Source organism: Globicephala melas, chromosome 15 (genome assembly GCF_963455315.2).
Source record: "Globicephala melas chromosome 15, mGloMel1.2, whole genome shotgun sequence".
Taxonomy (NCBI): domain Eukaryota; kingdom Metazoa; phylum Chordata; class Mammalia; order Artiodactyla; family Delphinidae; genus Globicephala; species Globicephala melas.
The window spans coordinates 55,358,283-55,374,692 of record NC_083328.1 but is presented as its reverse complement, the minus strand read 5'-3'; the positions used below and the strand labels follow the sequence as shown (position 1 = coordinate 55,374,692).

Sequence of the window (16,410 nt, the reverse complement as noted above, 5' to 3'; positions counted from 1 at the left end):
ACTGTGATTAAAAATCTTCCAACAAACAAAAGCTCAGGACCAGATGGCTTCACAGGCAAATTCTATCAAACATTTAGAGAAGAGCTAACACCTATCCTTCTCAAACTCTTCCAAAATATAGCAGAGAGAGGAACACTCCCAAACTCATTCTACAAGGCCACCATCACCCTGATACCGAAACCAGACAAATATGTCACAAAGAAAACTATAGGCCAATATCACTGATGAACATAGATGCAAAAATCCTCAACAAAATACTAGCAAACAGAAACCAACAGCACATTAAAAGGATCATACACCATGATCAAGTGGGGTTTATTCCAGGAATGCAAGGATTCTTCAATATAGGCAAAGCAATCAATGTGATACACCATATTAACAAGTTGAAGGAGAAAAACCATATGATCATCTCAATAGATGCAGAGAAAGCTTTCGACAAAATTCAACACCCATTTATGATAAAAACCCTGCAGAACGTAGGCATAGAGGGAACTTTCCTCAACATAATAAAGGCCATAGATGACAAACCCACAGCCAATATCATCCTCAATGGTGAAAAACTGAAAGCATTTCCACTAAGATCAGGAATAAGACAAGGTTGCCCACTCTCACCACTCTTATTCAACATAGTTTTCTTAGTTTTAGCCACAGCAATCAGAGAAGAAAAAGAAATAAAAGAATCCAAATCGGAAAAGAGAAGTAAAGCTGTCACTGTTTTGTAGACGACATGATATTGTACATAGAGAATCCTAAAGATGCTACCAGAAAACTCCTAGAGCTAATCAATGAATTTGGTAAAGTAGCAGGATACAAAATTAATGCACAGAAATCTCTGGCATTCCTATACATTAATGATGAAAAATCTGAAAGTGAAATCAAGAAAGCACTCTCATTTACCATTGCAACAAAAAGAATAAAATATCTGGAAATAAACCTACCTAAGGAGACAAAAGACCTGTATGCAGAAAATTATAAGACACTGATGAAAGAAATTAAAGATGATACAAATAGATGGAGAGATATACCATGTTCATGGATTGGAAGAATCAACACTGTGAAAATGACTCTACTACTCAAAGCAATCTACAGATTCAATGCAATCCCTATCAAACTACCACTGGAATGTTTCACAGACCCAGAACAAAAAATTTCACAATTTTTATGGAAACACAAAAGACCCCGAATAGTCAAAGCAATCTTGAGAACGAAAAATGGAGCTGGAGGAATCAGGCTCCCTGACTTCAGACTATACTACAAAGCTACAGTAATCAAGACAGTATGGTACTGGCACAAAAATAGAAATATAGATCAATGGAACAGGATAGAAAGCCCAGAGATAAACCCACGCACATATGGTCACCTTGTCTTTGATAAAGGAGGGAGTAATATGCAGTCGAGAAAGGGCAGCCTCTTCAATAAATGGTGCTGGGAAAACTGGACAGGTACATGTAAAAGTATGAGATTAGAACACTCCCTAACACCATACACAAAAATAAGCTCAAAATGAATTAAAGACCTAAATGTAAGGCTAGATACTATCAAACTCTTAGAGGAAAACATAGGCAGAACACTCTATGACATAAATCACAGCAAGATCCTTTTTGACCCACCTCCCAGAGAAATGGAAATAAAAACAAAAATAAACAAATGGGACCTAATGAAACTGCAAAGCTTTTGCACAGCCAAGGAAACCATAAACAAGACCAAAAGACAACCCTCAGAATGGGAGAAAATATTTGCAAATGAAGCAACTGACAAAGGATTAATCTCCAAAATTTACAAGCAGCTCATGCAGCTCAGTAACAAAAAAACAAACAACCCAATCCAAAAATGGCCAGAAGACCTAAATAGACATTCCTCCAAAGAAGATATACAGACTGCCAATAAACACATGAAAGAATGCTCAACGTCATTAATCATTAGAGAAATGCAAATCAAAACTACAATGAGATATCATCTCACACCAGTCAGAATGGCAATCATGAAAAAATCTAGAAACAATAACTGCTGGAGAGGGTGTGGAGAAAAGGGAACACTCTTGCACTGCTGGTGGGAATGTGAATTGGTACAGCCACTATGGAGAACAGTATGGAGGTTCCTTAAAAAACTACAAATAGAACTACCATGTGACCCAGCAATCTCACTACTGGGCATATACCCTGAGAAAACCATAATTCAAAAAGAGTCATGTACCAAAATGTTCATTGCAGCTCTATTTACAATAGCCCGGAGATGGAAACAACCTAAGTGCCCATCATCAGATGAATCGATAAAGAAGATGTGGCACATATATACAATGGAATATTACTCAGCCATAAAAAGAAACGAAACTGAGTTATTTGTAATGAGGTGGATGGACCTAGAGTCTGTCATACAGAGTGAAGTAAGTCAGAAGGAGAAAGACAAATACTGTATGCTAACACATATACATGGAATTTAAGAAAAAAAAAATGTCATGAAGAACCTAGGGGTAAGATGAGAATAAAGACACAGACCTACTAGAGAATGGACTTGAGGATATGGGGAGGGGGAAGGGTAAGCTGTGACAAAGTGAGAGAGTGGCATAGACATATATACACTACCAAATGTAAAATAGATAGCTAGTGGGAAGCAGTTGCATAGCACAGGGAGATCAGCTCGGTGCTTTGTGAGCACCCAGAGGGGTGGGATAGGGAGGGTGGGAGGGAGAGAGATGCAAGAGGGAGGAGATATGGCAACATATGTATATGTATAACTGATTCACTTTGTTATAAAGCAGAAACTAACACACCATTGTAAAGCAATTATACTCCAATAAAGATGTAAAAAAATAAAAAAATAAAATAAATTTCAAACACAGACACAAATATAGGTGAGGGCATCAGCCATTTTGGTGAGTTACTCAGTTTTTCTGAGTAACTCTCCCAAGTTTACATGTCATTAAACTTTTGTTTGATTTTCTCCTGTTAATCTGTCTCATGTCAATTTAATTCTTAGACCAGCCAGAAGAACCTAGAAGGTAGAGAAAACTGTCTTCCTTCCCAACACCATATATCACTAACTCTCTGTGCCTCAGTTTCCTCATCCATACAATGGGGATAACAATAGCACCCACCTCATGAGATTGTTGTGAGGGTTTAAATAAGTTAATTCATTTAAAGCACTTAGAACAATGTCTGCACAGGATAAGCACGATATAAGGACTTGCAAGATAATGTCGACCTGACAGTATCTAACAAAATTGCAAATGCACATAGCCTCAGATCCAGAAATTCGATTTCAAAGAATCCTACAGACACTGACAAATGTGTGAAATGAGACATGTATAAGGACACTCTACACTTTTGTTTGTCTAAGAGACTAAAGATGACTTAAATGTTTATCAATAGGGAGCAATTAAATTATCATTTTTTTCATACAATGTAATACAGCAGAGCTGTAAAGAATGCAGAAGTTCTCCATGGGTTTGTATGGAACAATCCTCAAGACAAACTAATAGAAAAGGGATGTGCAAAATGCAGCCATTTACATTAAAATGGGAAGAAAAGAAATGACATCCAACCATTAAGCTTTGTTGATGTGTATTTCCTTGTGCTTGCAAAGAATATCTTGGGAAGAATGCCTTCAGTTTGCTTCTAGGGAGGGAAACTCAGTGGGTGGATGAGATGGGAAACTTTCAATTCTTTTTTTTAAATAAGTTTTGAATATTGAACCATGTGAATTTTGTTTTCAAAACATAAGTAACAGTGTACAACATTCATCACATCAGTCTTCACACAGTCAGCCCCAAACTAGAGGATCCTCCCACCATGCATGTACCTGTGGGACTTGATGTCTGATCATTCTCAGGCAGGGCATCCACCTCTGAGATTGGAATGTTGGGCATGGTGAGGGGCTTCAGGATAGTGCTGGTGAGCAGAAAACAAACAAAAGGTTCAGCCCCTGCAGAAGAACGCCCCCAGTCCCACCCCACCCCACTCGTACAAAGGGAGCACTTGGCCTGTGCAAGGCTGGGTACCAGCACACAGCAGGTCACAAAGGACATGGTAGGCTGTGCTGAGTGTCTCACGAGGCTGGTCCAGTTCCTGGGCTAAGCACTTGGCAGGGAAGGGGAGTTCTGGAGGGAGAAAATGCTTGTTCCCAGTATTTGCAGCAACATGAAGTCCAGGACAGAGAACAACAAAGAACACCTGTGTGGTGCCTGTGCTGAGTTTCTAAGCACGTACAAATTCTATAGCTTATTTAGAAAACCCTAATAATGGTCATTTACTTCTAGGGACAAGATTCTAGTTCAGACCCACTTCTGTTGGAGGAATAACTCAGAAATTGCTTCTACCATCTAACAGGAATGGAAAGTAATAGGTTGGCTGCTACAAGAGTCAGGGCAGCTTTGGAAGTGGCCCTGATGGCAGTGTTCTCAGGGTTGCTGGAGAAAGGGTCACAAGCAGGCAATCTGAGTTGAGACCTGGTATTGCTATGATAGCTGGAAAATACTCCTCAAAGCCTAAAAGTACAGTGGCAGTTCAGAGAAACACATCGAAAATCAACAGAGGATTTGGCCAGAAAGGAGACTAATATTTAACCAATTAGGACCATCCCATGTTGAGAAGAATGCAGGTGCCCTGGTAAGACAAAGCAGGACCCTGTGGGGGCTTCCCAGGAACAGACCCCTGTATCCCGCTCCTCTTGTTTGTAAAAAAGCTTTAGCCTCCTAGGCCTTCCCTGAGTTCCAAAGAACAAATTTAATCAGAGAAGTGAGAAAATGCAGAAACTAAGGAAAAGAGTCAAGCAAGACAAAATATTGATAATAACAGTTTAGCCAAAAAACAAAGTCAAGGCCCTTTAGTTCCTCCTCAAGGGCTATAGATAGTATCCTGAGCCATGTCCATGAGTTGCTTTGCAAATATTAAAAGTATCTTCTTACACCAGGTGTAAGAAGTTAACTGCATTCTGACCACAAGCAGGTAAACCCCAAACCCCTTGGAACCAGATGATGTTGACTCCTGAAATACCACCCAATTACCTCACCAGCAATTAATCAGAAGAGCATCTACCACCCTGCGACCCTCTCCCCTCACCTTGCCTTTGAAAACTCTCCGATGAAAGCCATCGGAGAGTTCAGGTTTTTTGAGCATTAACTGCCTGGACTCCTTGCTTGGACCTGCAATAAACGCAGCACTTTCCTTCACCACAACCTGGTGTCACTAAATTGGCTTTACTGCACGTAGATGAGCAGACCCAAGTGTGGTTTGGTAACACTGGGACTCAGCAGAGATAGGATAATTTTTTTTTTTTTTTGGTCACATCATGTGGCTTGTGGGATCTTAGTTCTGAGACCAGGGATTGAACCTGGGCCCTCTGCAATGAGAATGCAGAGTCCTAATCACTGGACACCAGGGAAATCCCAAGGGATGCTAATTTTAAGTGAAGACAATTTAAAATTGAAAATCTGAAAGAACTGCCTATTGTATTATAACCAGTGGGCTTCTGAGCCCCAGAATGAAACTGAGCAGAGCCTCTCAGGAATGGTGAAATTTTGGCACCCATAGCAGCCCCTTCCCACTCCCTTGTCCAAAGCACTCTTTATTGCCAAAGCAGAAACTGGTCTCAGCATGCTTCTTAACACAGTGGTTCAGGCATTCACTTTATTATAGCAGGCACTGGGACAACATTATTTACCATTCCTGAAAACTCTCAAAGTATTTGCAGGTTTCAAGAACCAACCAAGACCAGCTTGATGCCACAGGGAATGGAAAAGAAATAAGTGTATAGCATGAAAGACCCCTTAGTAGGCCAGCCAAAGGCCACATGGTCAAGTGGAATTTTAAAAATCATTTCACTTAGGAAACGGAATGTAACACCCCAGGGCCTGGGCTGGCGCTGTGGAAAGGGTTTGGCCCACTCGAAACCAAATACAGTGAAAGTGCTGAAAACAAAGCAGAGTATAAAACCGGCAAAGTTAGATGAAACCAGAGAACCTTGACTGGACGCCCTGGCGCTGATGGGACAGGCAAAGATTTTCCTCCTTAAATTCCCTTGGAAAGAAACCAGATCAGTAACAGGCTTTGGCCACACTGTAGGTTTCTCTCAACTTTAGCAAAGAATAGATTTGGCTGTGGAGTTTAACAAAATGTTCAATGGGGTCAACAGAAAGGGCTTGGTTCTTATTTAAAACAGAAAAAACATCACTGTGGTTTGGCTGAACGGTTGACGCACTCCACCCACGCTCTGGCCCCAGGGCATTCAGTATCAGCAAATTTTAGGATGGAACAAGGAATAGTCACTTGATCCTAAAAACTGAAGCCCCAGAAAGACAGTAAAGAGGGTGTGCCTTACTAGATGCGTTGAACTACTCATTTGGCTACAGGGAGGAACAGGCTTAGTCTTCACAGACCTTCCAGTGGGAACCAAGTAGAGGGGACCTCTCAAGACCATCACGCCACCACCCAACTCCAGGTGTGGCCTGAAGCAGACCTTGCTTGGCTGGCTTGGACAGGGCCTGACATTCTTTTTCCTCTTCCAGGTTCCCCTCAGACACAGAGAGCTTTGGACAGAAGTTTTGAGCCCTAAATGTCTCTGGGGTGGGGTCGTTCTATAAGGAGTGGTCCCAGTGGGGAGGATGCTGGGGCATCAGGTGTCCTTTCAGAAATCTGCAGACTGGGCCTGGCTGGCCACTACGATACCCCTCAGAGACTAGGGGTCTCCACGCTGGGGAAGGCATGCTGCTCACCCAGGCCTTAGTGCTTCTCCTCTCTGACTCAGCATCTCCCCTCATCACTCTGACTCTCACTCAGTGATTGTGGTGACAGGCATGGAAGCCCAGTAACACCAACATACACCCCTTTCTCCTCATCCCAAGTCGAAGGCAGGGGGCAGTGGGAATAGGAGCTGGGATCAAGGCTTGCTGGAAGAAGGTGGAATTTACCTGCTTGAGAATAGATGGAACCCCCAGATACCCCTGGTCACCCCCCAGTCCCATCTCTCTTCACTCACCCCTGAGCTCCTAAGTTACAGCCGGAGTGCCAAGAGGAAGAGGATGGAGGAGGGCGAATGCGTTCATTGTCATCCTGCATTTGTAGACGAATGGGCCGGCGCAGCCCCCAGGAGATGTTCAGCAGCCCCTCCACGATGAACTCATCTTCTTCCTGCCACAAAACAATTGGCAGGGTGAGCCCAGAAAAGCCTCAAGGAAGCCAGCACCAGGTTCTTGGGGGTAACTGACAGCATCCTTGATGTGTCCAGCTGGGTGCACCCAAGTTACAGTCACACCCCAGCTCCAAGACACTCTCTCCACTTGTAAACTACCCTGAAGGCTCTGAAGCTGACCTCAGAGGTCAGGGCAAAGTTGCCTCAAAATTCATAGACATGTGCAAATTATAACAATGTTTTTTTGTTGTTTTTATACTAATGACTTTAAAGAAATTAACTACATTTTCTTTTCTTTTTAAATTTATTTTTAGCTGCGTTGGGTCTTCGTTCCTGTGTGCGGGCTTTCTCTAGTTGCGGCGAGTGGGGGCTACTCTTCATTATGATGCATGGGCTTTTCATTGCGGTGGCTTCTCTTGTTGTGGAGCATGGGCTCTAGGCTTTAGTAGATGTGGCACACAGGCTCAGTAGTTGTGGCTCGCGGGCTCTAGAGTGCAGGCTCAGTAGTTGTGGCGCATGGACTTAGTTGCTCTGCAGCATGTGGGATCTTCCCAGACCAGGGCTTGAACCCGTGTCCCCTGCATTGGCAGGCAGATTCTGAACCACTGTGCCACCAGGGAAGTCCAATTACATTTCTTAAAGTATGTGAGACTAACCCTGCTAACAGAAGCAAGAGCTAAAACCTTAAACTAGCTACTTTCCCCTCCCCTACTATGGAAAGTGATGTGTCTTTAGCTATAACATGTTATATGTTAATCTGACCCACTGGTTGAAGGAGATTTAAAGTAATATTTCCTCAAGTTTGTTTAACAGAATACTAGCTCCTCTACCAGATCAATTGTTACCTTAAAAAGAGTATCCTGTGATCATGAGTTGGGAGATGATGTGTTAATCAGATTTCTTAACAGCAGAACTTCCCAGGCCAATAATTAGCTAATGTGCTACATAACAACTCTCCAAGAGGTGAATAAATCCTGTAAGAATTCCAACTTTATACTCAAGGGTTGTTGACTGATAAGAATTTAAATGTGAAACCCTTCTAAAAACATTTGCATGTTTTATCCCAAAGAAGTGGATCTCACTAATCACCATAAAACCTTTTAATCACCTATAGGACACATCTCAGAAAAGCTGTTTAACGACCAAAATCTTGCTAATGGTCCAGCCACTAATTAGTAGAGGGTTTGAGGACAATGCCTAAAGGGTCAGGTTTTCTTTCTAGAGTTTCAGAAAAACCTTTCTGAACCCATGTTTTTTTGTTTTTGTTTATTTATTTATTTATTTATTTATGGCTGTGTTGGGTCTTTGTTTCTGTGTGAGGGCTTTCTCTAGCTGCAGCAAGCAGGGGCCACTCTTCATCGTGGTGCGCGGGTCTCTCACTGTCGCGGCCTCTCTTATTATGGAGCACAGGCTCCAGACGCACAGGCTCAGTAATTGTGGCTCACGGGCCCAGTTGCTCCATGGCATGTGGGATCTTCCCAGACCAGGGCTTGAACCCGTGTCCCCTGCATGAACCCATATTTTATAAGCAGGGCCATGACCTGATATCTGGGCTATGGCCACATCTTCAGGACAAGCCACATAAACGAAGATGATACTTGTTCACTGAACAACTAACCCGGGCCCCAGGATCATCCTTAGAGAGGGAGGGGGTAATAAAGAAGGCAGGAGAAGAGTGCAGCAACTTTAGGGCATTTGGGGATCTTAGGGAGAAAAGCTTTATTTAAGCACAGGTCATATATGGCCTTCTAGCTGGTCAAGGTTGGCATCATTAGTTTATATCACATGATTGTAGGGCAGAATTTAACCCAAAGTAGGACTTTGCCTATGTGGTGTGGTTTGAGGCACATACAAAAAGCCACTACATAGTATTCCCAACCAGCCTGCCTTAGTAGCTGAAATTCTGCCATCTGGATATCCGTTTGTTTCTATGAATTAAATCCCCATGGCTTGACAACCTGAAAATGTGTTTAGAAGGGTATTACACACAATTTCTTATCGGTCAAGGACATTTGAGTATATATTACTCCACCATCTATCTGAAACAGGCTTTACAGAAATGGATACAGTATGAATAAGCTTAGATTCAGGATGCGGGCTGGGGAAAGACAGATGGATAACAAAGAACACTCCAAGAAGGCACTCGAGGAAGGCTGCTGCAGTTGTGGGGAAGGGCCAAGAGTTACCACCCAGAGCTTATATAACTTGTCCAGGTTGCTTCAGCAATAGGACATGGGCCCAGATGTGTCAACGTAGAGGACTGTGTGAAGTTCCTGAATTGCCCCAAAGCAGGAAGGCTGCTTGAGAGTTAGCTGAAAGAGTCATTTCATGAAAGGGAGGGTTCTTTTTTTGAGGCTGGCGCTAGCCCAGCCACACAGCCGCAGCAATGTCTCCAGAACAGAAAAGCTCATCCTTTTTAGAACAAATTTGGGCCTGGGGTCTCCTTCTGAAGAACTCTAGGGACTCCCAATAACATCACTAGCATCGAGAGGCTCCTCACTGTGGCAGGAGAGGCAGGGACTCTCAGACCAGGAGACATGGAGACAAAGACTGGGCTGGCCACCAGGGAAGGAGCCTCACAGATCTTCCTTGGGACTCCTTACCTCACGATGTCGGAGCTGCAAATTCTGGCCTTCATAGTACAAGTTGTAGGTCTTCAGATGCAGAAGAAGTTCGTTCCTTAAGGGAAAAATACAAGAGGTGTCACAATCTCAGGTGAAGCCACTTATAATGCAGTTATTCCCTCTTTTTCTCACCTCTAAGCTGGCCTTCAGTCATTCCAGTCTGGGTGTTTGTCTACATGTGTACATATACACATACACACACCCAGAGTTCAAGGTCAAGGTCAAGAGTAAATACTACCTAGAACAGACTGGATGTAAAGAGCAACTCCAGAAAACCAATGCAGGTCTGGTCTGCTGACAAAGGTTGGCATCTCTCACAACACTCCCCAAACCCAAGCTAAATATGCAGGCCTTAATAAATCACAGATTCATAGAGGCAAACACACTTCAAAAGCCCATAGACAGGATTTCTCCAGCCTCTCCACAGCATTTCCTCCCTCACACATGCTGTGAGTGAGGAGGGGACAATCACTACAAACCTTCACAAGACTCAGAAACTCCTAGAATTTCAGAAAGTTAAAGGGACAGGCCTGGGTCCCACTGACTTATGCTTCATTGACATGACCTTATCATGTGTTTAAAAATTTACTGACTCCCGGGCTTCCCTGGTGGCGCAGTGGTTGAGAGTCCGCCTGCCGATGCAGGGGACATGGGTTCGTGCCCCGGTCTGGGAAGATCCCACATGTCGCGGAGCAGCTGGGCCCGTGAGCCATGGCTGCTGAGCCTGCGCTCCGCAACAGGAGAGACCACAACAGTGAGATGCCCGCGTAAAGCAAAAAAAAAAAAAAATTTACTGACTCCCATCAAGAGTGGAACAGATGAATAAAGGCAGCTATGGCCACACAATGGAGCAGCAATGAGAATATGAATGAACTACACATAACACGGATGAATCTCAAAGATATTACGCCGAGTGAAAGAAGCCAGACACAAAAGAGCACATATTGTATGATTCCATTTATATGAATTCAGAATTCAGACAGTGGTTCACCTTTGGGAGTGGTGACTAGAAGTGGGCATGAGGGGGCTTCTGAATCCTAGCAATGTACCCTTCTAGGTGCTTTTATCTTTTTAATCTATTCTAGGTGCTTTTAGTTTATAAAAATATTTTTTAAAAACCTTACAAGGCCTCTAAATACTGGTTTCCAAGTGGCCCCCCTGGGAGCACAGCTCTACTAAATGTGAGAGAGCATGTCACACCCTTTGTGATCAGAGTGAGAGCTGTCAAACCTGAAAATGCTGTGATCAAGTTTTATCTGGAAGTGAATGAGGGGAGGCCTGGGAAGGGCTTGAGGAGGCTGAGGTGTGTTCTTTTGCCTATACTCAGGCAAGAGGCAAGGGAGTTCCGTCCCTCTAAGTCCAGCCATTCAATGGAGAGATTTGGGGCCACACAGGAGGTCAAAACTGGCTGGAAACTCCAAGAAGTTCCAGACAAGTTAAACCTAGATAAGCTGGAGTGAATTAGCAAAAAATGTGACTCCAAATAACCTAAAACAAAAGCTGTTTGATACTTTGGAACACAAAGATCTGAAACTAGGATTTAAAAGTACTGGTCAGTAGAAGCCCCAGGGGAAATCCATCAGTGAAGAGATGAGTATGATCCACAGCTCACACAACGGTGTGCCTGTGTATGGCCAAGTGTGTCTAAAGGAATTCAAACAATTTGGTCTCAAATAAATTAAACATTTCATTAAGATAGAGAAAAATATGTACAAATCCCTGTGCTGAATGTAAAAATATATCTGCAAACTTATAATTTAAAAAAGTCTATTTTGGCTTAGACCCTGCCATATCAGCAAAAATCTGAGTTCAAAAGACTTTAGTGCATATAATGCAATGAAACTGTCTCCTGCTATTCAGGGGGCACCTGTGCCCATTTTAGCCAGAACCCCAGCAGCACAGGGACACAACCCAGCCAGGACTTCCCTGGGGTATACCACAGACAAGACAGTGAGCAGCCAGCACCAACTCCTCCTCCTGGAAGCCCTCCAGGACATCATCTCTTTTGAACCCCTAAGGGTGCCATGTCCTAAAGACCTCCTTAACTTCACTCTCTACGGCCAGGCTCTGGGGGCATGTTTTTTGTGTTTTTTTTGCGGTACACGGGCCTCTCACTGCTGTGGTCTCTCCCGTTGCGGAGCACAGGCAGCAGCAACCTTGCTGATGCTCTCACTAGTCCACACTCAGTTGCTTTCTCCTTCTCACACACATGAGCTCCTCTCATGCACAGAGGAGGCTCCTCTGCCAGTGGCTTCCATTGACATGGGACTGGCCACTGCAAACACAATACCATAGCAAAAAATCTTACTTGGAAATGTATTTATCTTGTCCACATGGGACTAGGGAAGTTTGGTGACTGTAGTCCATTCTTCCTTTCTCTTTTCATCAGACGAGAGGCCTATATTTGAAAGGTGAAGACAGAGGTTAAAGTCAGGTTGTGTCCTTAGGAACTCAGCAGACCATGTACCAGAGGCGGGGAGCACATGGCTCTCTGTCCCTGCCCCAGATCCATAGCTCGAGCAGCCCAACACTGACCCAGGGCCAGGGAAATGCCACACTGCTGGCTGCTGCCACTGCTCGCCACAGCCTCTGAGAAAAATCCCACTTGATCATGGTGTATGATCCTTTTAATGCACTGTTGAAATTCAGTTTGCCAGTATTTTGTTGAGAATTTTTATATTTTCTTTCATCTAGTATTTCAACCTGCAGTGGGTTTTTTTTTGTTTTTTTTTTAATTGTAATGTCCTTATCTGGCTTTGGGATCTGGCATTGTAAAATGAGTTTGGGAGTGTTCCATCTTCTTCAATTTTTTGGTAAGAGTTTGAGAAGGATCAGTATTAACTCTTCTTTAGATGTTTGGTAGAATTCACCAATGAAACCATCCGGTCTTGGGGTTTTTCTTTGTTGGGAGGCTTTAGATTGCGGATGTTCAATATCACTAATCATCAGGGAAACGTAAGTCTTGCAAACTATTATATAAAGGATGGATAAACAACGACGTCCTACTGTATAGCACTGGGAACTATATTCAACATCGTGTGATAAACCATAATGGAAAAAATATGAAAAAGAATACATATGTGTATAACTGAGTCACTTTGCTGTACAGTGGAAATTAAATACATTATAAATCAACTATACTTCAATAAAATTTTTTGAAAAAACCACAATGAGATATCACCTCACATTTTGATGAATGGCTATCATCAAAAAGACATGAGACAACAAGTGTTAGTGAGGATGCAGAGAAACTGAAACACTTGTGCACTATTGGTGGGAATTCGTAAAATGGTGCAGCACTGTGGAAATCAGTATGGCAGTTTCTCAAAAACTTAAAAATAGAACTGCCATATGATCCAGCAATTCTACTTCTGGGTACATACCCAAAAGAACTGAAAGTAGGACCTTGAAGAGATATCTGTACACCCATGTTCTTCACAGAATTAATCACAACAGCCAAAAGGTGAAAGCCACTCAAATATCCATCAGTGGATGAATGGATTAACAATGTGGGGGGGATATATATATATATATATATATATACACACACACACACACATATATATGTGGGGGGCATATGTATATATATATATATAATGTAATATTATTCAGCCTTAAAAAGGAAGGAAACCCTGTCACACATTACAACATGGATGAACCATGAGGACATTATGCCAAGTGAAGTAATCTAGTCACCAAAGGACAAGTACTGTATGATTTTACTTACATGAGGTACCTAGGTCAAATCCATAGAGACAAGAAAGTAGAATGGTGGTTGCCAGGGGCTAGGGAAGGTGGAATGGCAAGTTACTATTTAATGGGTATAGAGTTTCAGTTTTGCAAGATGAAAACAGTTCTGTGGCTGGATGACAGTGATGGCTGCACAACAATGTGAATGTACTTAATGCCATTGAACTGTACACTTAAAATGGTTATGATGGCAAATTTTATGTGTGTTTTGCCACAAATTTTTTAAATGGAAAAAGCAGGCAGAAAATCAGTGTTATAGTGACACAATGCGAAAAGGATTCAACCCACTGTTGCTGGCTTTGAAGTTGGGGGAATCGGGTGCAAGCCAAGGAATGTGGGTGGCCTCTGGAAGCTGGAAAGGACAAGGAAATGGATTCTCCCCTAGATCCTCTAGAAAAGAACACAGGCCCTGCCAAAACCTTGATTCTAGTCCAGGAAGACCCATGTCAGACGTCTGACCTACAGAACCAGAAGATAATAAATTTGTATTGTTTTAAGCCACTAAGTTTTGGTAATTTGTTACAAGAACAACAGGAAACTAATACAAAGGTGCCCTAAGGAAGGGGTATAAGTGGGAGAGGGGAGTGGAGGGCAGAGTTCCATTCAGAAAATTCATACCCCACCTGTATACCCAAAAGTGGTACCCCAAGAATACAACTGTTCTCTCTAAATTTTAATTTTTCAATTCTTCAAAAAAGGGAAAAAAATCATAAAATTTGGAGTATATATGTACTGCAAAAAAAGGAAAAGGAAAGAAAGTCAGACTACTGAGAAAGTTTTTCTTTTTTTCTTAAGTGACAATTACCATAACTAGTGAGTACCCATTTTTTTAAAGCACCTCTTCTATGCATATGTAAATGTATATGTTCATTTATTGTGTGCCTAAGATGTGTCAAAGCTTTGCGTTTACTGATGGCAGTTCAACAGCAAGTAAACTGGCACAGCCCTGCCTTCAAGTGTACATAGTCCAGCAGGAGGGGATATGAGGGGAAAGACAATTCTATCGAGGAGGGCAGGTGCCACAGCAGCACACAGGAAAGGCACCTGATCTGGACTTGGGTGGGGTCCCAGGAGCTTTCTGGAGGAAGTGAACTCTAAACTGAGACCTCAGTGATGAGACAGAGCTGGCAAAGGTGAGGGGCAGAGTGGTCCAGGCAGGAGCATGCACCAGGATGGGGTGGTGTGTGTGCTGGACCTTGACCATATGGAGGAGTTTGGACTTTGCAGTACAATGGGGGGTGTGGTAGGCTGAATAATGGACTCCAAAGACATCCAGGTCCTAATCCCTGGAACCTGTCACTGTCACCTTATATGGTGACAGGGACTTTGCAGATGTGATTAAATTAAGGATCTTGAAATGGGAAGACTAACCTAGATTACCTGGGTGGGCCCTAAATGTAATCACAAGTGCCCTAATAAGAAAGGCAGAGGGAGATTCTACAGACAACCTCAGCAGAGAAAGATATTTGAAGATGCTATGCTGTGGATGAAAGGTGGAGAAAGGGACCATGAGCCAAGGAACACAGCCAGAAAAGGCAAGCAAATGAAATTACCCCCACAGCCTCTAGAGGGAGCGCAGCCCTACTGACACCTTAGTTTTGGTCCACTGAAACCAATGTCAGACTTCTGGCCTCCAGAATGTAAGTGAGTATATTTTTGTTGTTTCAAACCACCAAGTCTGTGATGATTTTTTTATAGTGGCAATAGGAAAACAAGAGGAGTTATAAGGGAAGGTTGTGATCTGAGTTGAATTTTGGAATGATTATCACACTCTGCTGTCTACTTTGAGAAAGGATTGGGGAAGAAAACAGAGGTAGGGGGACCAATTGAGAGGCCTGTCCCAGGGAAGCAGGCAGTGGGGATGGAGTAACAGAGTCTAAAGAGTTTAAAGAGGTAGAGAAAAAGTCATGATCCATCAATAAAAAGATTTGGAAAGGGCCAGATTCGACATGGGGGTAAAGGCAGAGTCCAGCACGATGCCTGGCTACTGGTGAGGATAGCGATGAAGGTGGCCATGCACAGTCACAAGCACTGGTGTGAGGAACACGGGCTGAGTCTGAGGCAGGGCCATGGAACCCCGTGATGCAGATGACAAGAAGCACAGCCAGGCCTGCGGCCCAGGAGAGTGACAGTGTGGAGCTCCCAGGGAGGGAATCCTGGCTTGGCTGAAGGAAGGGAGGTCAGGAGAGTGGCAAGATTACCAGGGAGAGAGCAGGGAGGGCTGAAGGGGCAGGGCCAAGGGCAGGGATTCAAAGGACCCAGTAGGTCAGGGATGGGCAGAGAAAAGATGAGTCCCTATAAGGGGAGAGAAAACAGGAGATGCAGTCTCCTGGAAGCCGAGAGAACAGGGGGCCCTGAGAAGAAGGCCAAGATCAGCAGAGCCAGGAGCTGGTGGTGGGAGCCCAAGGGAAACCCAGAGGGGCCTCTGATTTACCACACAGAATCATGGGGGACCTCGGCCAGAGCCAATGCCAAAGCTTGGATGGAGTAGAAATCAGATTAGTAGTGCCTGGCCATTGACAGACCTCATCCTGAACATTCAGGTCTTTCTCCAGCCAGGGAAATATCCTATACTTGCTTTGATTCCTGCTTCTCTTCCTTCCATTCTTGTTTTTTCTTCTGCAATGTCTCTATCCCCTCTCTCCAGCACTATACATACATACATACATACTTACATATATCCCTGCAGTTATCCTCCAAGTTTCGTATAATTTTTACTCACAGTCTCCACCTCCTTATTTTCCCCAGAATTCTACAGATAATTTTCTAACTCACTGATTGGATTTTCTGCAGGACTCTCATTCACTGCCTCCATAATAACCTATAATTTGGTAATTTTGTTTTGGATCTGAAAGCAATCTGTCCTGCTCCCAAGACAAATCCCTTTTGACACTACATCCTCTTAAATCTA

General features: G+C 43.3%; 1 protein-coding gene across 7 annotated transcripts in view; it reads right to left on the bottom strand.

The window, feature by feature from the left end:
• The window catches only part of RASSF2 (Ras association domain family member 2), a 46,209-nt gene that overhangs the window by 12,998 nt on the left and 16,801 nt on the right, over positions 1–16,410 (bottom strand). For all 7 annotated transcript variants that reach the window (XM_060285117.1, XM_030872619.2, XM_030872621.2 and 4 more), the window contains 4 exons: positions 12,058–12,147; positions 9,729–9,804; positions 6,973–7,124; positions 3,799–3,887 (listed from right to left, as the gene is read on the bottom strand). In XM_060285117.1, the coding sequence (XP_060141100.1) occupies positions 3,799–3,887; positions 6,973–7,124; positions 9,729–9,804; positions 12,058–12,116 (376 nt within the window). In that variant the 5' untranslated portion in view covers positions 12,117–12,147. The remainder of the gene's footprint in view (positions 1–3,798; positions 3,888–6,972; positions 7,125–9,728; positions 9,805–12,057; positions 12,148–16,410) is intronic.